The sequence below is a fragment of the Salvelinus namaycush genome, chromosome 5 (assembly GCF_016432855.1).
Source record: "Salvelinus namaycush isolate Seneca chromosome 5, SaNama_1.0, whole genome shotgun sequence".
NCBI classification, from domain to species: Eukaryota; Metazoa; Chordata; class Actinopteri; order Salmoniformes; family Salmonidae; genus Salvelinus; species Salvelinus namaycush.
This window is the reverse complement of record NC_052311.1, coordinates 5,111,974-5,138,167: the sequence shown is the minus strand read 5'-3', so window position 1 is coordinate 5,138,167 and position 26,194 is coordinate 5,111,974. Positions and strand designations below refer to the sequence as shown.

Genomic DNA, 26,194 nt, shown 5'->3' with positions numbered 1-26,194 from the left:
CTTCCCCTCATGACAAACACCTTCCTGCTAGCCGTGCATGTGAACCTCATCCCCAAACAGACTGGTTGCATCTCCATGTTACTGTTCAAACCGCGAGTATAGAAAACACCTTTAAAAGTTACTGTTCAAACCGCGAGTATAGAAAACACCTTTAAAAGTTACTGTTCAAACCGCAAGTATAGAAAACACCTTTAAAAGCGGCAGCCATTCATGCTTCAACCTAGACGGCTGCTGTTACTGTTATCTTGACATAGGTAGGTGAGGAGCAGGTCTATTGGTTGCATTGCATTCATAGTTTACTTATACCGCAGTGTGATATCATCACCGTTACACGACAAATGTTATTTATAAGGTTTATTTTTTCAATCAGAAAATACACTGAGGCAGGTTCTCTTTAGCGCGGGGTCAGGTGAGATCAAAGCGATCTAATGGGTTCATTTGATGGTGTCAAGGTAAGAAATGAGAAAGCCTCTTCTCCCTGCCTTCCCATGGCTGTTTATAAGGATCCAATTCCCATCTGCCTGTCCAAGGGTTGAATACTAGGCTTGATAACAGATCAAATACACTGCAAACATGCTCACATTTAAAGAAGATCACTTTAGTTGTTGTTTGGATGTTCATTTATGTTTTGTTTCTACCAAAAGCAATATAGAGACAAATCAGAGAGCATCTGTCAGCCATAGGTCTAGCACCGGATAGACATTCACCTGTCAGCCATAGGTCTAGCACCGGATAGACATTCATCTGTCAGCCATAGGTCTAGCAGCGGACAGACATTTATCTGTCAGCCATAGGTCTAGCACCGGATAGACATTCATCTGTCAGCCATAGGTCTAGCACCGGATAGACATTCATCCGTCAGCCATAGGTCTAGCACCGGATAGACATGAATCCGTCAGCCATAGATCTAGCACCGGATAGACATTAATCTGTCAGCCATTGGTCTAGCACCGGATAGACATTCATCTGTCAGCCATAGGTCTAGCACCGGATAGACATTCATCTGTCAGCCATAGGTCTAGCACCGGATAGACATTCATCTGTCAGCCATAGGTCTAGCACCGGATAGACATTCATCTGTCAGCCATAGGTCTAGCACCGGATAGACATTCATCTGTCAGCCATTGGTCTAGCAGCGGATAGACATTCATCTGTCAGCCATAGGTCTAGCACCGGATAGACATTCATCCGTCAGCCATTGGTCTAGCAGCGGATAGACATTCTGAGAAACTAACAAGACGAAGATAAAACAAGAAAAGAATAGCATACCGAATACTATACAATACGTTCCCATTTTTTGAAATCCTTAGTAGCTTGTTGTCAGTCGTAACCTCATGGAAATTGGCGCCCTTTTCATTGGCGAAGAACAAATCAGGTTTCCAGATAGAGTCCAACATAGATGGGTCCAGGTCAAGAGAATCGTCGGGGTATTCACTATAGGCCAGCCTGGGGTCGTTCCATTGCTGCCTCAGGAAGATATTCACTCTGTAGTCCTGGGGAGAGAACAGTTAAATGTTAATAAGTGCATGATTGTCAGAGAAAGGCCAAGCTATGTCAGTGCATTGCATAGCCAGGACTCAGAGGGAGGTTTGATTGATTGATTGATTGGTTGATTGGTTGATTGGTTGGTTGATTGGTTGATTGGTTGGTTGATTGATTGGTTGATTGGTTGATTGGTTGGTTGGTTGATTGATTGGTTGATTGGTTGATTGGTTGGTTGATTGATTGGTTGATTGGTTGATTGGTTGGTTTGTTTGATTGTTTAATATAATCATTCATTTCTAGGTTAAATGATTGCACAAGACATGGGGATCGGTTTCCAATTCTTTCGACCTTAAAAACCCTATGCATTTTTATTGAATAAAGCTTAGTTAAACTAAAGACTCTATAGACGTTATTGGGCTTTCCAGGTGTAGATTGTTTATGCAAATCACGCCTGTCTGAGTAGCAGTAGCACTATTAAGGCAGGAGATAAATAATGGTCCTGGTGGTTCATCATGTAAATGTCCTTTAGAAGACCCTTCAATAGAGCTGTGGCCTATAGGCACAACAGTCCACCGTAATTGTCAATTATTCTAGAGAACGAGCGTGCCGTTATATCATCCCATAATGACCATTAAGGTGTCTAGGCTGTAATGTAGCGAGGCATGATATATCAGTCGACGGAGGGGACAGCAGGTGACCTTTCCAATGGCAATCAGCCACAACATTAGAAGGACATTGTCGAGCAATTATCTCACTACACACAGATAGACCTGTTTCGTTATTAGGGGGAATTTAGTTTGAAAAAAAAGAAGAATTTTTAGGGAAAAAATATCAACAAATTTAGAGTCCAGTCTGACTATGATTACAGAATGAGGTAGTCCGACTATGATTACAGAATGAGGTAGTCTGACTATGATTACAGAATGAGGTAGTCTGACTATGATTGCAGAATGAGGTCTAGTCTGACTATGATTACAGAATGAGGTAGTCTGACTATGATTGCAGAATGAGGTCTAGTCTGACTATGATTACAGAATGAAGTCGAGTCTGACTATGATTACAGAATGAGGTATAGTCTGACTATGATTACAGAATGAGGTATAGTCTGACTATGATTACAGAATGAGGTCTAGTCTGACTGTGATTACAGAATGAGGTCTAGTCTGACTATGATTACAGAATGAGGTCTAGTCTGACTATGATTACAGAATGAGGTCTAGTCTGACTATGATTACAGAATGAGGTCTAGTCTGACTATGATTAAAGAATGAGGTCTAGTCTGACTATGATTACAGAATGAGGTCTAGTCTGACTATGATTAAAGAATGAGGTCTAGTCTGACTATGATTACAGAATGAGGTCTAGTCTGACTATGATTACAGAATGAGGTCTAGTCTGACTATGATTACAGAATGAGGTCTAGTCTGACTATGATTACAGAATGAGGTCTAGTCTGACTATGATTACAGAATGAGGTAGTCTGACTATGATTACAGAATGAGGTCTAGTCTGACTATGATTACAGAATGAGGTCTAGTCTGACTATGACTACAGAATGAGGTCTAGTCTGACTATGATTACAGAATGAGGTCTAGTCTGACTATGATTACAGAATGAGATCTAGTCTGACTATGATTACAGAATGAGGTCTAGTCTAACTATGATTACAGAATGAGGTCTAGTCTGACTATGATTACAGAATGAGATCTAGTCTGACTATGATTACAGAATGAGATCTAGTCTGACTATGATTACAGAATGAGGTCTAGTCTGACTATGATTACAGAATGAGGTCAAATCTGACTATGATTACAGAATGAGGTCTAGTCTGACTATGATTACAGAATGAGGTCCAGTCTGACTATGATTACAGAATGAGGTCCAGTCTGACTATGATTAAAGAATGAGGTCCAGTCTGACTATGATTAAAGAATGAGGTCTAGTCTGACTATGATTACAGAATGAGGTCTAGTCTAACTATGATTACAGAATGAGGTCTAGTCTAACTATGATTACAGAATGAGGTCTAGTCTAACTATGATTACAGAATGAGGTCTAGTCTGACTATGATTACAGAATGAGGTCTAGTCTGACTATGATTAAAGAATGAGGTCTAGTCTGACTATGTTTAAAGAATGAGGTCTAGTCTGACTATGATTACAGAATGAGTTCTAGTCTGACTATGATTACAGAATGAGGTCTAGTCTGACTATGATTACAGAATGAGGTCTAGTCTGACTTTGATTACAGAATGAGGTCTAGTCTGACTATGATTACAGAATCAGGTCTAGTCTGACTATGATTAGAGAATCAGGTCTAGTCTAACTATGATTACAGAATGAGTTCTAGTCTGACTATGATTACAGAATGAGGTCTAGTCTGACTATGATTACAGAATCAGGTCTAGTCTGACTATGATTACAGAATGAGGTCTAGTCTGACTATGACTACAGAATCAGGTCTAGTCTGACTATGATTTCAGAATGAGGTCTAGTCTGACTATGATTTCAGAATTAGGTCTAGTCTGACTATGATTACAGAATGAGGTCTAGTCTGACTATGATTACAGAATGAGGTATAGTCTGACTATGATTACAGAATGAGGTCTAATCTGACTATGATTACAGAATGAGGTCTAGTCTGACTATGATTTCAGAATGAGGTAGCCTGACTATGATTACAGAATGAGGTCTAGTCTGACTATGATTACAGAATGAGGTCTAGTCTGACTATGACTACAGAATGAGGTCTAGTCTGACTATGATTACAGAATGAGGTCTAGTCTGACTATGATTACTGAATGAGGTCTAGTCTGACTATGATTACAGAATGAGGTCTAGTCTGACTATGATTACAGAATGAGGTCTAGTCTGACTATGATTACAGAATGAGGTCTAGTCTGACTATGATTACAGAATGAGATCTAGTCTGACTATGATTACAGAATGAGATATAGTCTGACTATGATTACAGAATGAGGTCTAGTCTGACTATGATTACAGAATGAGGTAGTCTGACTATGATTACAGAATGAGGTCTAGTCTAACTATGATTACAGAATGAGGTCTAGTCTAACTATGATTACAGAATGAGGTCTAGTCTGACTATGATTACAGAATGAGGTCTAGTCTGACTATGATTAAAGAATGAGGTCTAGTCTGACTATGTTTAAAGAATGAGGTCTAGTCTGACTATGATTACAGAATGAGTTCTAGTCTGACTATGATTACAGAATGAGGTCTAGTCTGACTATGATTACAGAATGAGGTCTAGTCTAACTATGATTACAGAATGAGTTCTAGTCTGACTATGATTACAGAATGAGGTCTAGTCTGACTATGATTACAGAATCAGGTCTAGTCTGACTATGATTACAGAATGAGGTCTAGTCTGACTATGACTACAGAATCAGGTCTAGTCTGACTATGATTTCAGAATGAGGTCTAGTCTGACTATGATTTCAGAATGAGGTCTAGTCTGACTATGATTACAGAATGAGGTAGTCTGACTATGATTACAGAATGAGATCTAGTCTGACTATGATTACAGAATGAGGTCTAGTCTGACTATGATTACAGAATGAGGTCTAGTCTGACTATGATTACAGAATGAGATCTAGTCTGACTATGATTACAGAATGAGGTCTAGTCTAACTATGATTACAGAATGAGTTCTAGTCTGACTATGATTACAGAATGAGGTCTAGTCTGACTATGATTACAGAATCAGGTCTAGTCTGACTATGATTACAGAATGAGGTCTAGTCTGACTATGACTACAGAATCAGGTCTAGTCTGACTATGATTTCAGAATGAGGTCTAGTCTGACTATGATTTCAGAATGAGGTCTAGTCTGACTATGATTACAGAATCAGGTCTTGTCTGACTATGATTTCAGAATGAGGTCTTGTATGACTATGCTTTCAGAATGAGGTCTAGTCTGACTATGATTACAGAATCAGGTCTAGTCTGACTATGATTACAGAATGAGGTCTAGTCTGACTATGACTACAGAATCAGGTCTAGTCTGACTGTGATTTCAGAATGAGGTCTAGTCTGACTATGATTACAGAATGAGGTCTAGTCTGACTATGATTACAGAATGAGGTCTAGTCTGACTATGATTACAGAATGAGGTCTAGTCTAACTATGATTACAGAATGAGTTCTAGTCTGACTATGATTACAGAATGAGGTCTAGTCTGACTATGATTACAGAATCAGGTCTAGTCTGACTATGATTACAGAATGAGGTCTAGTCTGACTATGACTACAGAATCAGGTCTAGTCTGACTATGATTTCAGAATGAGGTCTAGTCTGACTATGATTTCAGAATGAGGTCTAGTCTGACTATGATTACAGAATCAGGTCTTGTCTGACTATGATTTCAGAATGAGGTCTTGTATGACTATGCTTTCAGAATGAGGTCTAGTCTGACTATGATTACAGAATCAGGTCTAGTCTGACTATGATTACAGAATGAGGTCTAGTCTGACTATGACTACAGAATCAGGTCTAGTCTGACTGTGATTTCAGAATGAGGTCTAGTCTGACTATGATTACAGAATGAGGTCTAGTCTGACTGTGATTTCAGAATGAGGTCTAGTCTGACTATGATTACAGAATGAGGTCTAGTCTGACTATGATTACAGAATGAGGTCTAGTCTGACTATGACTACAGAATCAGGTCTAGTCTGACTATGATTACAGAATGAGGTCTAGTCTGACTATGATTACAGAATGAGGTCTAGTCTGACTGTGATTTCAGAATGAGGTCTAGTCTGACTATTATTACAGAATGAGGTCTAGTCTGACTATGATTTCAGAATGAGGTGTTCGTAGACCTTTTCATTATTTAAAATAGCAGCAATCTAGATTCTAAACACACAGGTGGAATATTAAAATATCCCCCCAACAAAGGATAAAATAAAAAAAAGTCAGAGCCGAGGGGGCTTTAAATTTATCTTCCAGGACAGTTAGATAATATCTCACACATTATGACAACACATCTGCTGCTGTTCACTAGCAGAGAGAAGTGACTGAATCACTAATACATCTACACTCTTAGAAAAAAGGGTTCCAAAGGGCTTCTTCGGCTGTCCCCACAGCAGAACCCTTTTTGCTTCCAGGTAAAACCGTTTTGGTTTGAGGTTCCATGTTCTATCGGGAACCAACATGGGTTCTTAAAAGGGTTCTCCAATGGGGACAGCCAAATAACCTTTTTAGGTTCTAGATAGCATCTTTTTTTCTAAAAGTGTAGAGACCATGGGAGATGAGCAACTACAGACACATGCAGCAGCCATTCGACCAAGAATATATTTGCAGTCCAAATGGCACCCTATTCCCTATTTAGTGCACTACTTTTGATCAGGGCCATTTGGGATGAAGTCTATATCTATCATCTACCTCAGTAGTCTTGCAGACAGAGAGAGATTGCAGACTGGGAAACACTGCTAGTTTACCACAGGGGCATTCATTAGGCCTTGGTTTGTTGCCAACATAGAAATATAACAGGAAATCCCCTGTTCAAGTCAATGTTTGGTGATGGGTGAAAGGGCGGCCATATTGAGTAATTCCCATTTCGATGGTTGTCTTACTACAATGACTGATTCGACTGTTTATTAATATCAACTCCTTACTATTACACATTATAAGTGAGATCAAGTAAGATATAAATACAATTGTAATCTCAGACCAAATCTCACCGCGGTCACCAAATGTAAACGTATTTAATGTGTGTGATTGAAAAAAAGGATCCTTAACATAGTGTGACCAACTGGGTTCAAACACGGGTCTCCTACACGTGAAAAGAGGATCAGGTCAGGAGCCAAGGCATTAGCTCCAGAGCCAACAACACAATAGTGCAGGTCTCAGTCTGGTTCTGACCCAACCTCTGCTACAACAGTCTGATTTTGAATCATGGAGTATACTGTTGGATTACAAAGCATAGAGTTGTCTCACACACTCATCCATCAGCATCAGCAGAAGCCATAGGTGAACTTTCTCAGACATGTTGAGTGTGATTTATCTCAGCAAACTGATTTACCACAACAGCAGAGCACCCAATCCTTAATGCGATTCAAGCCGAAGGCCAAATGCACCCTCTCCTAGTCCTGGCTGTGACATTTTTTAAAAGTTAAAGTTTTGGCTATGCAGTCTCATGATGACTCTGGTCTGCATGGGGCAACACCCAACCAACTCCACCAACACCCTGTAACAAACAGGACTTTGGGATTTATGATGCATGGGGCAACACCCAACCAACTCCACCAACACCCTGTAACAAACAGGACTTTGGGATTTATGATGCATGGGGCAACACCCAACCAACTCCACCAACACCCTGTAACAGGACTTTGGGATTTATGCGTTTCACTCTCTCGCCTCTCGAAGAAGGAAAATGAAAGAGCAGCAGTCTAGGAATGAGTCCCAAAATGGCATCCTATTGCCTACATAGTGCACTACTTTTGCCCAGTGCCTCTGAGCCCAGGTCAAAGAATAGGTTTTCCATTTGGGACACAGGTTAGGAGAGCTAATTAAATAGCCTCTGGCTTTTCCCCCTGGGAATCGTAACTTGAAAGCCGGGTAAACAATTAGACAGTGGTGGGTCACAGAGGACCTCAGGTTCCTATTGTGGACCAGGAGTCATGTGCGTCCCAAATGGTAACCTATTTCCTACATAGTGCACTACTTTTGACCAGAGCCCACTATGCAGGGAATAGGGTGCCATTTGCGACGCAGACTCAGTCGGATCATTACTGCATGAAACATTGTTCTCACCAGCCCTATAAGCACTAAAGATTGAATGATCTAATTCTCTTTAGTTTCACTTCCACCCATCCCTTATTCCATTTCTTTCTCAACTAGTTTGAACGTTTCAGTGTGAATGAGAGATAGATAGAGAGATAGATAGAGAGAGAGAGAGAGAGAGAACGAGAGAGACAGAGAGAGAGAGAAAGAAAATAGTCTTTTTACAAAATTATCGTACGACAGACCACGTATTCACCCTGGACACCCTAATTTATAAACAAACAAACCAAATCAAAGGCAAAACTTTTGACTCAATTTGGCATGAGGGTCTGCTATACAAATTGATGGAAAGTGGTGTTGAGGGAAAAAAACTACAACATTATAAAATCCATGTACACAAACAACAAGTGTGCCGTTAAAATTGGCAAAAAACACACATTTCGTTCCACAGGGCCGGGGGGTGAGACCGGGGTTCAGCTTAAGCCCCACTCTCTTCAACATATATCAACAAATTGGCGAGGGCACTAGAACAGTCTGCAGCAACCGACTTCACCGTACTAGAATCTGAAGTCAAATGTCTACTGTTTGTTGATGATCTAGTGCTTCTGTCCCCAACCAAGGAGGACTTCGCCACCTTGGCCTTTTTATATTTTTATTTATTTATATATATATTTTGTTTGCCTTCACCTCCCTTACCTCACCTCACTTGCTCACATTGTATATAGACTTATTTTTCACTGTATTATTGACTGTATGTTTGTTTTATTCCATGTGTAACTATGTGTTGTTGTATGTGTCGAACTGCTTTGCTTTATCTTGGCCAGGTCGCAATTGTAAATGAGAACGTGTTCTCAACTTGCCTACCTGGTTAAATAAAGGTGAAAAAAAAAAGGAAAAAAAAAAAGATGTGAACGAGCTGAGAGACAAGGCAAGAAGGGCCTTCTATGCCATCAAACGGAACATAAAAATTGACATACCAATTAGGATCTGGCTAAAAATACTTGAATCGGTTATGGAATCCATTGCCCTTTATGGTTGTGAGTTCTGTGGTCCGCTCACCAACCAAAATGTCACAAAATGGGACAAACACCAAATTGAGACTCTGCATGCAGCATTCTACAAAAATATCCTCAGTGTACAACATAAAACACAAAATAATGCATGCAGAGAAGAATTAGGTCGATACCCGCTAATTATCAAAATCCAGAAAAGAGACGTTAAATTCTACAACCACCTAAAAGGAAGCGATTCTCAAACCTTCCATAACAAAGCCATCACCTACAGAGCTATGAACCTGGAGAAGAGTCCCCTAAGCAAGCTGGTGCTGGAGCTCTGTTCACAAACACAAACAGACCCCACAGAGCCCAAGGAAAGCAACACAATTAGACCCAACCAAATCATGAGAAAACTTGACAAATTGGAAATAATTTACAAAGAACTGAGCAAACTAGAACGCTATTTGGCCCTAAACAGAGAGCACACAGAATACCTAACCACTGTGACTGACCCAAACTTAAGGAAAGCTTTGACTATGTACAGACTCAGTGAGCATAGCCTTGCTATTGAGAAAGGCTGCCGTAGGCAGACCTGGCTCTCAAGAGAAGAATGAGGTGGAAACTGAGCTGCACTTCCTAACCTCCTGCCAAATGTATGACCATATTAGAGACACATATTTCCCTCAGATTATCCACAAAGAACTCGAAAACAAACCCAATTTTGATAAACTACAACCGATATTTATGTTTTTTTATTTTCCCTTATGTACTTTAACTATTTGCCCTTAAATTGAATTGAGAGGAGAGAGAGAGAGAGAGAGAGAGAGAGAGAGAGAGAGAGAGAGAGAGAGAGAGAGAGAGAGAGAGAGAGACTAGGACTTGGAGGAAAGGCTTCCGGATCAATTCCACTGGTTGTGGAGTGTAGATGGAGAAAAAGAGTGGAAAATCATGAATTTGTTCTGCATGAGGAGGTTGTGCAGTCTGCAGCAGTTTTAGTTAAAGCTCTACTGATGCGTCTCACCCAGGGAGACTTGGCATGGAGACTTGAGACTAGGGCCATCCCCTCCCCTCCCCTCCCCTCCCCTCCCCTCCCCTCCCCTCCCCTCCCCTACCAGCCCATCCCCTCCCATCCGCTACCAGCCCCTCCCCTCCCCTCCCCTCCCCTCCCCTCCCCTCCCCTCCCCTCCCCTCCCATCCGCTACCAGCCCATCCCCTCCAATCCCAGCCCCTCCCCTCCCATCCCAGCCTCTCCCTTCCCTTCCCAGCCAATCCCCTCCCCTCTCATCCCAGCCCCTCCCCTCCCAGCCCATCCAAATCAATCCCAGCTTGGCATGGAGACTTGAGACAAGGGCCATCCCCTCCCCTCCCATCCCAGCAATTCCCCTCCCCTCCCCTACCAGCCCATCCCATCTCAAATCCTACCAACCCAACCCTCCAATTCCATTCCCCTCCCCTACCAGCCCATCCCATCTCAAATCCTACCAACCCAACCCTCCAATTCCATTCCCCTCCCATCCCAGCCCCTACCATCTCAAATCCTACCAACCCAACCCTCCAATTCCATTCCCCTCCCATCCCAGCCCCTACCATCTCAAATCCTACCAACCCAACCCTCCAATTCCATTCCAGCCCCTCCCCTCCCATCCCAGCCTCTCCCATCCCCTCCAAACCAAGCCCGTCCCCGTCCATCCCCTCCCATCCCATCCCATCCCATCCCAGCCCATCCCCTCCCATCCCAGCCCAGCCCCTCCCATCCCAGCCTCTCCCATCCCCTCCAAACCAAGCCCGTCCCCGTCCATCCCCTCCCAGCCCATCCCATCTCAAATCCTACCAACCCAACCTTCCAATTCCATTCCAGCCCATCCACTCCCAGCCCCTCCCCTCCCATCCCAGCCCCTCCCATCCCCTCCAAACCAAGCCCGTCCCCTCCCATCCCAGCCAATCCCAGCCCATCCCAGCCAATCCAAGCCCATCTCATCCCAGCCCCTCCCAGCCTAGCCCATCCCATCCCAGCTCCTCCCATCCCATCCCATCCCAGCTCATCCCAGCCCCTCCCATCCCATTCCATCCCAGCCCATCCCAGCCCCTCCAAGCCCAGCCCATCCCAGCCCAGCCCCTCCAAGCCCAGCCCATCCCAGCCCAGCCCCTCCAAGCCCAGCCCATCCAAGGCCATCCCATCCAAGGCTATCCCATCCCTTCCCATCCCAGCCCATTCCATCCCATCCCAGTCCATCCCAGCTCATCCTAATCCATCCCATCCGGTCCCAGCACATTCCATCCCAGCCCATCCCAACCCAGCCCATTCCATCCCAGCCCATTCCATCCCATTCCATCCCATTCCATCCCATTCCATCCCAGCCACTTGCTTTATTTTCTCTCCCTGCTTTGTGCTCTCCAGTACCCTTAAATATGCTGTCATTATGGACGACAGTGAGGTAGGAAAGAGGTAGGAATGATCTGTCATCAGGGCCTGTTTGAATTCCATACTATCTAACTGAGTGCCTCCAGATGAATAGAAAGCCAACCTATCATTTCTATGACACCCACAGTCCTTGACTGTATTTGACTCGTGTACAGACATGGATTTCCAGCAGAGCACACATTGATCTGCTACCTGCTATCCCACTGGGCAAACACTGGTTGAATCAAAGTTGTTTCCATGTCATTTCAACGAGGTGACGTGGAACCAACGTGAAATAGACGTTGAATTGACATCTGTGCCCAGTGGGTTGTGTCTGTTTCTATGATCTGATATCTGCAATGCGTCTGTCTCCATGTTGGTCTACTGTCTTTCTGCCTCTATGTTAGTCTCCATGTCCTTCTGTCTCCATGTTGGTCTACTGTCTTTCTGTCTCTATGTTAGTCTACTGTCTTTCTGTCTCTATGTTAGTCTACTGTCTTTCTGTCTCCATGTTAGTCTACTGTCTTTCTGTCTCTATGTTAGTCTACTGTCTTTCTGTCTCTATGTTGGTCTACTGTCTTTCTGTCTCTATGTTGGTCTACTGTCTTTCTGTCTCTATGTTAGTCTACTGTCTTTCTGTCTCTATGTTAGTCTACTGTCTTTCTGTCTCCATGTTAGTCTACTGTCTTTCTGTCTCTATGTTAGTCTACTGTCTTTCTGTCTCTATGTTAGTCTACTGTCTTTCTGTCTCCATGTTGGTCTACTGTCTTTCTGTCTCTATGTTAGTCTACTGTCTTTCTGTCTCTATGTTGGTCTACTGTCTTTCTGTCTCTATGTTAGTCTCCATGTCCTTCTGTCTCCATGTTGGTCTACTGTCCTTCTGTCTCCATGTTAGTCTACTGTCATTCTGTCTCTATGTTAGTCTCCATGCCCTTCTGTCTCTATGTTAGTCTACTGTCCTTCTGTCTCTATTTTAGTCTACTGTCCTTCTGTCTCTATGTTAGTCTCCATGTCCTTCTGTCTCCATGTTAGTCTACTGTCCGTCTGTCTCTATGTTAGTCTACTGTACTTCTGTCTCTATGTTAGTCTACTGTCCTTCTGTCTCTATTTTAGTCTACTGTCCTTCTGTCTCTATGTTAGTCTCCATGTCCTTCTGTCTCCATGTTAGTCTACTGTCCTTCTGTCTCTATGTTAGTCTACTGTACTTCTGTCTCTATGTTAGTCTACTGTCCTTCTGTCTCCATGTTGGTCTACTGTCCTTCTGTCTCCATGTTAGTCTACTGTCTTTCTGTCTCCATGTTAGTCTACTGTCCTTCTGTCTCTATGTTAGTCTACTGTCCTTCTGTCTCCATGTTAGTCTACTGTCAATCTGTCTCTATGTTAGTCTCCATGCCCTTCTGTCTCTATGTTAGTCTACTGTCCTTCTGTCTCTATTTTAGTCTACTGTCCTTCTGTCTCTATGTTAGTCTCCATGTCCTTCTGTCTCCATGTTAGTCTACTGTCCTTCTGTCTCTATGTTAGTCTACTGTACTTCTGTCTCTATGTTAGTCTACTGTCCTTCTGTCTCTATTTTAGTCTACTGTCCTTCTGTCTCTATGTTAGTCTCCATGTCCTTCTGTCTCCATGTTAGTCTACTGTCCTTCTGTCTCTATGTTAGTCTACTGTACTTCTGTCTCTATGTTAGTCTACTGTCCTTCTGTCTCCATGTTGGTCTACTGTCCTTCTGTCTCCATGTTAGTCTACTGTCTTTCTGTCTCCATGTTAGTCTACTGTCCTTCTGTCTCCATGTTGGTCTACTGTCCTTCTGTCTCCATGTTAATCTACTGTCATTCTGTCTCCATGTTGGTCTACTGTCTTTCTGTCTCCATGTTAGTCTACTGTCTTTCTGTCTCCATGTTGGTCTACTGTCTTTCTGTCTCCATGTTAGTCTACTGTCTTTCTGTCTCTATGTTGGTCTACTGTCCTTCTGTCTCCATGTTGGTCTACTGTCCTTCTGTCTCCATGTTAATCTACTGTCCTTCTGTCTCCATGTTGGTCTACTGTCCTTCTGTCTCCATGTTAATCTACTGTCTTTCTGTCTCCATGTTAGTCTACTGTCCTTCTGTCTCCATGTTGGTCTACTGTCTTTCTGTCTCTATGTTAGTCTACTGTCTTTCTGTCTCCATGTTGGTCTACTGTCATTCTGTCTCCATGTTGGTCTACTGTCCATCAAACAACATATATTTCACCTCTGTATCTTTTGCTAGAGATCTTAGACCTCTAGTTCTACTATATTGATAAATAATCAACAACTGATGATTTTATAATATAAACCACCTGATAAATTTGTACTCTTTCCAAAATGAGTTTGAATGACACCCCCTTGAAGACACAAAGCCATCTGAACACTAGATATGAAACCCGTAGGAACTGAGATTTGAGTAGAAAGGAAGTTCAATGAGGCAGATAAATATTATTCTAAATATTTAGGTTGAGGAGGCACGGCTTGTAATTCCAGAAGAAAATGTTGACACATCGCATATTAAGGACATCATTATTTAAATTCAATCACAATCTTAGAGGCATAGTTATACAAGTCAAAATACTGTTGAAAAAAAAAAAAAAATCCTCACATTAACTTCAAAACATCAATATCAACAGAAATCAATGTACTTTATGTTGAAGGGTTTTAACATTGGAAAGGTAAACGCATTTGGACTTACCATTGTTGTTTCAGCGATGGACCCGAAACTGTTAATAAAAATGTTGCATGTTACGTTTACAGGGGGACCTGTAAAAGAATGAAAAATAAATAATATTATTTTCTTATTAAAGAACTGTGAAACAAAAATCCCTCCTTGCAGACTGAAAACACAGACCTTCCTCCTTTATTACACTGAAAACATAGTCCTTCCTCCTTTATTACACTGAAAAAAACAGTCCTTCTTTCTTTATTACACTGAAAACACATTCCTTCCTCCTTTATTACACTGAAAACACAGTCCTTCCTCCTTTATTACACTGAAAACACAGTCCTTCCTCCTTTATTACACTGAAAACACAGTCCTTCCTCCTTTATTACACTGAAAACACAGTCCTTCCTCCTTTATTACACTGAAAAAACAGTCCTTCCTCCTTTATTACACTGAAAACACAGTCCTTCCTCCTTCCTCCTTCCTCCTTTATTACACTGAAAACACAGTCCTTCCTCCTTCCTCCTTTATTACACTGAAAACACAGTCCTTCCTCCTTTATTACACTGAAAACACAGTCCTTCCTCCTTTATTACACAGAAAACACAGTCCTTCCTCCTTCCTCCTTCCTCCTTTATTACACTGAAAAAAGAGACACAAATGGATTGTGTTAAGTAGTATATTTGTGGAACACATTATATAAATATTAATATAATAACGTGTGCTATTTAGCAGAAGTTTTTTTAATTTAAAGTGACTTACATTCTTTAAGTACGGGTGGTCCTGGGAATCTACCAACTGAGTTACAGAGGACCACAACGAAATATCCCATAAGCCTGTGTAAAACTGTACACAGAGATACTGTAATATTACGTTGTAAACACACAGCGCTCCATGTTGACTGAGAGATTATGAGAATGTACCCCCCCCCCCCAAAAAAACGCTAAGATCCTCAGAGACACTCCAATGTTGTTTCCAGGCAACAGTGCCAAGGTTAGAACAAACACCACAGGGTTGAAGTGTGTCCGTTGAAGGTCGTATTACCTGCTTGTACAAACAAAAATGTGATTACCCAGTGCCCGGTGACAAGAGTTGACTTTCAATTGGCTCAGGGAGAAAGGACAGCAATGGGAACAAGTCTAGCCCCCATCCATCACCTCAGGAAATGACAGATATTGGCTTTCAACAGTAAATTATATTACGCACCAATTCCAAGAAAAACCACTCCTCATCACCGGTACCTTTACATAAAGCCGGAAAGCAAATCATTGTGGTCAATTAAAGGATTCTACTTATTGATGACATGTCAGGTTTATATCAAAAACTTTACAACATTTGAACTTAATCGTACACGACATCAAATGTGTGGGACACGTAGGTACAGTCATATATAGGGTACAAGTGTACATAGTCACATGTCACAGCAGGACTACATTCCCTCACGTCCTTTACATTTCAACACAAACAACCTCCGTGTTTAAGGTTTCTAACTTCCTCTAATACAGATGCCTGGCAGCTACAATGAACTGAAGGCTCTGAATTATTTTGATGAGCAATTATTGTCCCTGTCACTGTCTCACAGCTGCTGCACTAAGGAAGTAGGGAGTACACACACACAGATGTGCACATACACACACAGATGTGCACACACACACACACACTTAGTTCTTCGTTAACCTATCAAATACAACCACAGGAAATAATCATTACATTTTACCCCGGAGCAAATATCTTGTTTTTGAGGTACATCATATAATTAAATTAAAATCAATACAGTAATCACAGACTCACAAGGACAAAATAAGTAATCAAGAAAAAAATAACTCAGGACATCTTCCAAATAATTTGAAGTCTACTTTCAAAGCATGAAATGCTTGTGACAAAAGTAGGAGGAGGAAAGTGAAGGAGAAAAGAGGAGGGGGAAAGAGGAGGGGGAAAGAGGAGGGTGAAAGAGGAGGGGAAAAGAGGAGGGGAAAAGAGGAGGCGAAAAGAGGAGGGGGAAAGAGGAGGGGAAAAGAGGAGGAGAAAAGAGGAGGGGGAAAGAGGAGGGGAAAAGAGGAGGGGAAAAGAGTAGGAGAAAAGAGGAGGGAAGAGGAGAAAAGCGGAAGGAAAGAAAATTAGGAAAGAGGAGGAGAAAAGAGGAGGAGAAAAGAGGAGGAGGAAAGAGGAGGAGAAAAGAGGAGGGGAAAAGAGGAGGAGAAAAGAGGAGGAAGTAGATGTAATCATTTGTATTTTCTTGACATTCCTTCCTTGCAGCATGTGACTGAAAGGGTTGGGAAATGTAATGCCCCTCTCTCTCTCTCTCTCTCTCTCTCTCTCTGTCTCTCTCTCTCTCTCTCCACAATGGGGAGAGAGGGATAAAGGACAGCTCTCTAACTGTCAAGGCAGGGTGACTCATACTGTAGAGCACAATGATTTGCTTTACTATGTTTATTCATAATGGTCTGGGCACAGTGCACAGTGCACAGTGCACAGTGCACAGAGAGAGAGAGAGAGAGAGAGAGAGAGAGAGAGAGAGAGAGAGAGAGAGAGAGAGAGAGAGAGAGAGAGAGAGAGAGAGAGAGAGAGAGAGAGAGAGAGAGAGAGAGAGAGAGAGAGAGAGAGAGAGAGAGAGAGAGACAGAGAGAGAGAGAGAGAGAAAGAGAGAGAGAGAGAGAGAGAGAGAGAGAGAGAGACAGAGAGAGAGAGACACAGAGAGAGATCTGGTGCTTCTGTCACCAACCAAGGAGGGCCTACAGCAGCACCTAGATCTTCTGCACAGTTTCTGTCAGACCTGGACACCTTTGCCCTAGAGCACACAAAAACCTATACATACCTCGGCCTAAACATCAGCGCCACAGTTAACTTCCACAAAGCTGTGAACGATCTCAGAAACAAGGCAAGAAGGGCCTTCTATGCCATCAAAAGGAACATAAATTTCGACATACCAATTAGGATCTGGCTAAAAATACTTGAATCAGTTATGGAACCCATTGCCCTTATGGTTGTGAGGTCTGGGGTCCGCTCACCAACCAAGATTTCACAAAATGGGACAAACACCAAATTGATACTCCGCATGCAGAATTCTGCAAAAATATCCTCAGTGTACAACATAAAACACCAAATAATACATGCAGAGCAGAATTAGGCCGATACCCGCTAATTATCAAAATCCAGAAAAGAGCTGTTAAATTCTACAACTACCTAAAAGGAAGCGATTCCCAAACCTTCCATAACTAGGCCATCAACTACAGAGAGATGAACTTGGAGAAGAGTCCCCTAAGCAAGCTGGTGCTGGGGCTCTGTTCACAAACACAAACAGACCCAACAGAGCCCCAGGACAGCAACACAATTAAACCCAACCAAATCATGAGAAAACAAAAAGATAATTAATTGACACATTGGAAAGAATTTACAAAAAAACTGAGCAAACTAGAATGCTATTTGGCCCTAAACAGAGAAAGCTCTGAGGAAAGTTAAAGAAAGCTTTGACTATGTACAGACTCAGTGAGCATAGCCATGTTATTGAGAAAGGCCGCCGTAGGCAGACCTGGCTCTCAAGAGAAGACAGGCTATGTGCACACTGCCCACAAAATGAGATGGAAACTGAGCTGCACTTCCTAACCTCCTGGCAAATGTATGACCATATTAGAGACACATATTTCCCTCAGATTACATAGATATACAAAGAATTTGAAAACAAACCCAATTTTGATAAACTCCCATATCTATTGGGTGAAATACAACAGTGTGTCATCACAGCAGCAAGATTTGTGACCTGTTGCCACAAGAAAAGGGCAACCAGTGAAGAACAAACACCATTGTAAATACAAACTATATTTATGTTTATTTATTTTCCCTTTTGTACTTTAACTATTTGCACATCATTACAACACTGTGTATATATGTAATATAACATTTGAAATGTCTTTATTCTTTTGGAACTTTTGTGAGTGTAATGTTTACTGTTCATTTGTATTGTTTATTTCCCTTTTGTTTATTATCTATTTGACTTGCTTTGGCAATGGAAACATGTGTTTCCCATGCCAATAAAGCCCTTAAATGTAATTTAATTGAAATTGAGAGAGAGAGGTAGGAAGTGGCTTTGTGTCTCTCTGCTTGCTGCTGAGGTTGTGGTGTACTGTCCTTCCAATCTCCACTTTCATAAATAAAAAAATAAAAACTCCACTTTCATTAATAAAAACAAGTGACAACAGCAATGAACCATAATGAAACTAACGCTTCGCTACATCCCACCTTGCCTTGCTAAGAGATGACCATGGCCTTAGCTATCAAAACGCCACTCATTGATTTTTCTAAACTGGAAAAACGATACAAGAGTAACGAGAGCAGCAAGTCAAGTAATTTAAGCAGAACAATTCATTTTCGCTCTTGGAATAAAGATTGGACATATATGAAATAGATTTAGCGACCGGTGCATCATACATGCCATAGGGACCCATTCTAAACCACAATCCCAATATTACTCATCAGCACAGTTTTTACTAATGAGTGTTCAGTATTCTCCTCACACCTTCATTAACAGCTTAAGATAACTGCTAAGTAGGTAAAGCCTTGGCTTGTGCAAGCCAGAATGGCTCATATGAAAGCGGGATACCGAGTCAGTTGTACAACTGAATACATTCAACTGAAATGTGTCTTCTGCATTTAACCCAACCCCTCTGAATCAGAGAGGTGCGGGGGGGCTGCCATAATCAACATTCAAATCTTCGGCGTCCGGGGAACAGTGGGTTAACTGTCTTGCTCAGGGGCAGAACAACATATTTTTTACCTTGTCAGCTCGGGGATTTGATCCAGCAACATTTCAGTTACTGACCCAACGCTCTAACCACTAGGCTACCTGGATCCTATCTTCTGTTCCCGTATCGGGAGGTAGCTTGATGTACAAGTACACCCCCTGGACAGGACACTAGTCTATTGCCCCCAATCTATCTCCTTTATGCTGAGTGCCAGGGATTGACATATCGGGTCCCATTTTTACAGTCTTTGGTATGATTTGGCCAGGGATCAAACGCCCAACTTTCCAATCTCAGGGCAGACACTCTAACCACAAAGCCAGCGAGTTGATTACCGCTCGTGGGCCATAACATGGGTGTAATGAAGTTCTGTCTGTAAATCAAGCAGCTATGCGGTTTTTCACTGCTCTGCAGTGGTTTAGTATAGCAGTAACCCATGGACGATGGTGGTGACATCCCTGTGTATATACAGCATCCGTCCTTTGGGGGTTGTAAAACACAGGTACCATGGGGAAGACCCATCCACCATCAAACTCCTCTCTGCTTTACTTAACAGTTACCATTCCACATCCAAGTTGAGACACAGATAGTTTCAACTAAAGAGAGAGAGAGAGAAAAAGGAGGGTGATGGCAGTGACAGCAGTTTAATGATGGTGGTAGTAGCAGTAATGATTATGGTAGTTGTAGTAATGATGATGGTAGCAGTAATAATGATGGTAGCAGTAATGATGATGGTAGTAGTACTGATGGTGGTAGTAGTAGTAATGATGATGGTAGCAGTAATAATGATGGTTGCAGTAATGATGATGGTAGTAGTAATGATGATGGTAGCAGTAATAATGATGGTAGCAGTAATGATGATGGTAGTAGTACTGATGGTGGTAGTAGCAGTAATGATGATGGTAGTAGTAGTAATGATGATGGTAGTAGTAGTAATGATGATGGTAGTTGTAGTTATGATGATGGTAGTAGTAGTACCGATGATGGTAGTAGTAGTAATGATGGTAGTAGTAGTAATGATGATGGTAGTAGTAATGATGATGGTAGTAGTAGTGTCACGAATCCCGTTTACTGAGTCTGTTTTTGCCTGTGTTCTTTCCTGGAGTGTTTTTCCGGTGTCCTGGAACGCACCCTGTCTGGTTGCCGGACGACGTAGCTAGTTGGGAGATCTCTGATTACCCGCACCTGTATCCCATCAGCTATCTGCACACCTGGTCCTGATCATCATCCCTCCACTTCATAAGCTCTGACCTGACATCCATTCCCTGCCGGATCGTTAGCCATGAACAGTATGTTATGCCAGCGTATCAGCCTCCATTTTGATAGAGTTTGTTTTGTTGTTTTGTACGTCTTGCTTGCCTTGAACTTACCTCCGTTTGTTCTGTCTACAGTCATTCACCCGGAACACTCACCCCATCCCTGCCTGGTCGTCGGTGGCTTCTGTTACTCCCTTGGATCTGCCTATTCACTCCCATCAACTCACCTCCGCTGCCCGCTCCGCCACCTGGATCTTTCTACCTTTACGGTTAAACTTGTAAATAAATACTCACCTTCGTCCTACTCTCCTTGTCCTGGTCTGCTTCTGGGTTCTACTTTAGAAAGTCGTGACAGAACGATCCGGCCAGAAAATGGACCCAGCGGACCTGGACTCCGTTTGCCATGCCATTTCCCATCAGGAGAAGATATTGGGACAACACAGCACGGCGCTACAGGAGATAGCGTGTTCAGTTCAGAACTTCTCTGCTAGTCTGACGAGTATCCAGGCTCAGCTCAGTTTGCCGGCGGATCATCCACCACCTGTTTCACCTCTCTCACCTGCCGCTTCTGGAGCGGTATCCTTCCGTGAGCCCAAGGTTCCGACGCCTGATAAGTACGAAGGGGATTTGGGAAGATGCCGTTCATTTCTTATGCAGTGTGGTTTAGTTTTTGATCTGCAGCCCTACTCTTACGCCACAGATAAGGCTAGGATAGCTTTTGTTATTGAACTGCTGTGTGGTAGAGCTCTGGAATGGGCTTCAGCTGTTTGGGAACAACAGGACACCTGTATGGCGTCATACCAGGAGTTCACGGCAGAGATGAGAAAGCTTTTTGACCATCCAGTCCGAGGTAAGGACGCAGCTAAGCGTTTGTTCTCTCTTCGCCAAGGAGCTCGTAGCGTGGCAGACTTTGTGATTGAGTTACGGACATTGGCTGTGGAGAGTGGGTGGAATGAGGAGTCACTACAAGCGGCTTTTTACCAGGGGTTGTCGGAGCAACTCAAGGATGAGTTGATCTCCTATTCAGAGCCTAGTGACCTGGACAGTTTGGTCGCATTATCTATTCGGGTGGATAACAGAGTCCGAGAGCTAAGGAGGGAGAAGCAGTGGGTCCCGTCCAATCAATCAGCTACTCGGTTACCATTCGGGTCAGGAAGTGGACCAGAACGTGTCAATCATGTTTCCCCACCCGGGATTAGTGGAGGAGTCCTGCCGCCAGATCCTGAACCTATGCAAGTGGGGCGGCACGGGTTAACTAAGGAGGAGCGCCAACGTAGACGTGAGACCAACCGCTGCCTCTACTGTGGTAGCTCGGGACATTACATCTCCGCTTGTCCTCAGCGCCCGTTAAACTGCCCGGCTCGCTAAGGTTGGGAGGACTTTTAGCGAGCCAGTTTAAACCTCCCAAGAACCCTGTCAGACCCCGTTTTCCTGTGACCCTCATGAATAAGAATCAGAGTTTAGCGATGAACGCTTTTATCGATTCAGGTGCCGATGGCAGCTTTATGGATGCCGACTTGGTGGAACAGCTGGGGCTTTCCAAGGAGCAATTGCCGGAAGCCATTGAAGCAACCACTCTGAACGGTAGTAGTCTGGCACGGATCACTATGAGGACTGAACCGGTTAAGATGTTGTTGTCGGGGAATCATTCAGAGTTTATCTCCTTCTTCATTCTGCCTTCGCCCCATGTTCCTCTGGTTCTTGGTTACCCCTGGCTGAGAGAACACAATCCCTCGTTTGATTGGGTGACGGGTAAGGTAACTAGTTGGAGCATTGAGTGTCATGCTAACTGCCTTAGGACTGCCTGTTCTCATGCTGTTCCCAGTCAGGGCAGTGAGTCTGCTCCCCCTGATTTGTCCCGGATGTTCTCCAAGACGGAGGAGAGTGGAGCCAAGACTGAGACGATTCTTCCCCAGAACTTTGTCGTGGGAGCCGTTACATGGAGGATTGAGGAGGATGTGATGGCGGCCCTTCGGACGCAGCCCGGCCCCAGTAACGGTCCACCCGGTCGGTTGTTCGTGCCTGAGTCGGTCCGTTCTGCTGTCCTTCAGTGGTTCCACGCCAGCAAGATAGCTTGTCACCCTGGCGTTGCTCGGACTATGGCGCTACTGCGCAGACGATTTTGGTGGCCTGCCATGGGAGAAGATACCCGGAGGTTTGTTGCCGCTTGTCCTGGTTGTGCGCAGAATAAGAGTACCAATCGGCCCAGCTCTGGGCTTCTTCATCCCCAATCTAATGGTCAGGCGGAGAGAGCCAACCAGAAGATGGAGTCCACGCTGCGCTCCCTTGGCTCCTCTGATCCCACCTCTTGGTCCTCTCAGTTACCCTGGGAGAGGGATCTCTCGGTTCCCCCTGTCCAGGCCCACATTCGTCGTTGCCACCGGACCTGGCATCGGGCCAGGAAGGTCCTCCTTAGAGTTTCTGACCGGTATCAGATCCAGGCGAATCGTCGCCGGATTCCTGCCCCCGCTTATACCGTCGGAGATAAGGTTTGGTTGGCTACACGGGATCTTCCTCTACGGACTGAGTCGAAGAAACTGTCACAGAAGTTCATTGGTCCGTTTGTGGTGGAGAGAATCATTAATCCTGTTGTGGTTCGACTCAAGTTGCCTGCAACGCTTAGAGTACACCCCACCTTTCATGTTTCCTGCCTCAAGCCGGTTCTCCTCAGTCCTCTGTTGCCCCCTCCTCCTCGTCCGCCTCCTCCTCGGATGATCGGAGGTGGTCCTGCCTACACGGTGCGCCGCATCATGGACTCCAGACGGCGGGGTCGGGGGTTCCAGTACCTCGTGGATTGGGAAGGATATGGCCCAGAGGAGAGGAGTTGGATTCCTCGGCGTCAGATCCTTGATGCTGACCTGCTTCGTGACTTCTACCGCCTCCACCCTGGTGTTCCGGGTAGTACGCCCGGTGGCGTTCGTCGGAGGGGGGGTACTGTCACGAATCCCGTTTCCTGAGTCTGTTTTTGCCTGTGTTCTGTCCTGGAGTGTTTTTCCGGTGTCCTGGAACGCACCCTGTCTGGTTGCCGGACGACGTAGCTAGTTGGGAGAACTCTGATTACCCGCACCTGTATCCCATCAGCTATCTGCACACCTGGTCCTGATCATCATCCCTCCACTTCATAAGCTCTGACCTGACATCCATTCCCTGCCGGATCGTTAGCCATGAACAGTATGTTATGCCAGCGTATCAGCCTCCATTTTGATAGAGTTTGTTTTGTTGTTTTGTACGTCTTGCTTGCCTTGAACTTACCTTCGTTTGTTCTGTCTACAGTCATTCACCCGGAACACTCACCCCATCCCTGCCTGGTCGTCGGTGGCTTCTGTTACTCCCTTGGATCTGCCTATTCACTCCCATCAACTCACCTCCGCTGCCCGCTCCGCCACCTGGATCTTTCTACCTTTACGGTTAAACTTGTAAATAAATACTCACCTTCGTCCTACTCTCCTTGTCCTGGTCTGCTTCTGGGTTCTACTTTAGAAAGTCGTGACAAGTAGTAATGATGATGGTAGTAGTAGTAATGATGATGGTAGTAGTAGTAATGATGATGGTAGTAGTAGTAATGATGGTAGTAGTAGTAGTGATGATGGTAGTAGTTTAGTAATGATGGTAGTAGTAGTAGTGATGATGGTAGTAGTAATGATGATGGTAGTAGTAATGATGGAAGTAGTAGTAGTAATGATGGAAGTAGTAGTAATGATGATGGTAGTAGTAGTACTGATGATGGTAGTAGTAGTACTGATGATGGTAGTAGTAGTAATGATGATGGTAGCAGTAGTAATGATGATGGTAGCAGTAGTAATGATGATGGTAGTAGTAGTAATGATGATGGTAGTTGTAGTAATGATGATGGTAGTAGTAGTAGTAATGATGGAAGTAGTAGTAATGATGATGGTAGTAGTAGTAATGATGATGATGGTAGTAGTAATGATGATGGTAGTAGTAATGATGGTAGTAGTAGTAATGATGGTAGTAGTAGTAATGATGATGGTAGTAGTAGTACTGATGATGGTAGTAGTAGTAATGATGGTAGTAGTAGTAATGCTGATGGTAGTAGTAATGCTGATGGTAGTAGTAATGATGATGGTAGTAGTAATGATGGTAGTAGTAGTACTGATGATGGTAGTAGTAGTAATAATGATGGTAGCAGTAATGATGATGGTAGTTGTAGTAATGATGATGGTGGTAGTAGTAGTAATAATGATGGTAGTAGTAGTAATGATGATGGTAGTAGTAGTAATGATGGTAGTTGTAGTAATGATGATGATGGTAGTAGTAATGATGATGGTAGTAGTAGTAATGATGATGGTAGCAGTAGTAATGATGATGGTAGTAGTACCGATGATGGTAGTAGTAGTAATGATGGTAGTAGTAGTAATGATGATGATGGTAGTAGTTTAGTGATGATGGTAGTAGTTTAGTGATGATGGTAGTAGTTTAGTGATGATGGTAGTAGTTTAGTGATGATGGTAGTAGTTTAGTGATGATGGTAGTAGTAGTGATGATGGTAGTAGTTTAGTGATGATGGTAGTAGTAGTAATGATGATGGTAGTAGTAGTAGTGATGATGGTAGTAGTAGTGATGATGGTAGTAGTAGTAACGATGATGGTAGTAGTAGTAATGATGATGGTAGTTGTAGTACTGATGATGGTAGTAGTAGTAATGATGATGGTAGATGTAGCACTGATGATGGTAGTAGTAATGATGATGGTAGTTGTAGTACTGATGATGGTAGTAGTAGTAATGATGATGGTAGTTGTAGTACTGATGATGGTAGTAGTAGTAATGATGATGGTAGTAGAAATGATGACGGTAGTAGTAGTAATGATGATGGTAGTAGTACCGATGATGGTAGTGTAGTAATGATGATGGTAGCTGTAGTAATGATGATGGCAGTAGTAGTACTGATGATGGTAGTTGTAGTACTGATGATGGTAGTAATACTGATGATGGTAGTAGTAGTAATGATGATGGTATTTGTAGTAATGATGCTGGTAGTAGTACTGATAATGTTAGTTGTAGTACTGATGATGGTAGTAGTAGTACTGATGATGGTAGTAGTAATGATGATGGGAGTAGTACTGATGATGGTAGTTGTAGTAATGATGATGGTAGTTGTAGTAATGATGCTGGTAGTAGTAGTAATGATGATGGTAGTAGTAATGATGATGGTAGTTGTAGTAGTGATAATGGTAGTAGTACTGATGATGGTAGTAGTAGTAACGATGATGGTAGTAGTAGTAATGATGATGGTAGTAGTAGTAACGATGATGGTAGTAGTAGTAATGATGATGGTAGTAGTAGTACCGATGATGGTAGTAGTAGTACCGATGATGGTAGTTGTAGTAATGATGATGGTAGTAGTAGTAATGATGATCGTAGTAGTAGTCCTGATGATGGTAGTAGTAGTACCGGTGATGGTAGTAGTAGTACCGATGATGATAGTAGTAGTACTGATGATGGTAGTAGTAGTAATGATGATGGTAGTTGTAGTAATGATGATGGTATTTGTAGTACTGCTGATGGTAGTAGTAGTAATGATGATGGTAGTAGTAGTACTGATGATGGTAGTAGTAGTACCGATGATGGTAGTAGTAGTAATGATGATGGTAGTAGTAATGATGATGGTAGTAGTAGTACCGATGATGGTAGTAGTAGTAATGATGATGGTGGTTGTAGTACTGATGTAAAGTTGAAGATGACAGTTAGTTAGTTCTAAGTGTCCATGTTTAGTCTTTTATATTTATTATATTTCCACTATTGACTGTTACCATTTTGTTGTTAATTTTTTCTTTGTTTTTCTTTGTATTATTATTTACTACCATTTTATATTATTATTCTTTATAATTTTATTACAATGTATTCTGTATACGTTGTTGCTTTGGCAATATTGACACAAT

General features: G+C 42.9%; 2 protein-coding genes across 2 annotated transcripts in view; both read right to left on the bottom strand.

Annotated features, from left to right (window-relative positions):
• LOC120048907 (probable E3 ubiquitin-protein ligase MID2) overlaps nucleotides 1-26,194 on the bottom strand; it is a 1,198,409-nt gene that overhangs the window by 292,834 nt on the left and 879,381 nt on the right. The window lies entirely within an intron of this gene.
• Nucleotides 1-26,194, bottom strand: part of LOC120047816 (glycine receptor subunit alphaZ1-like) — a gene marked incomplete at its 5' end in the record, with an annotated part of 74,886 nt that overhangs the window by 28,866 nt on the left and 19,826 nt on the right. The window contains 2 exons of the mRNA XM_038993355.1: nucleotides 1,270-1,493; nucleotides 14,333-14,400. Of these exons, the coding sequence (XP_038849283.1) occupies nucleotides 1,270-1,493; nucleotides 14,333-14,400 (292 nt within the window). The remainder of the gene's footprint in view (nucleotides 1-1,269; nucleotides 1,494-14,332; nucleotides 14,401-26,194) is intronic.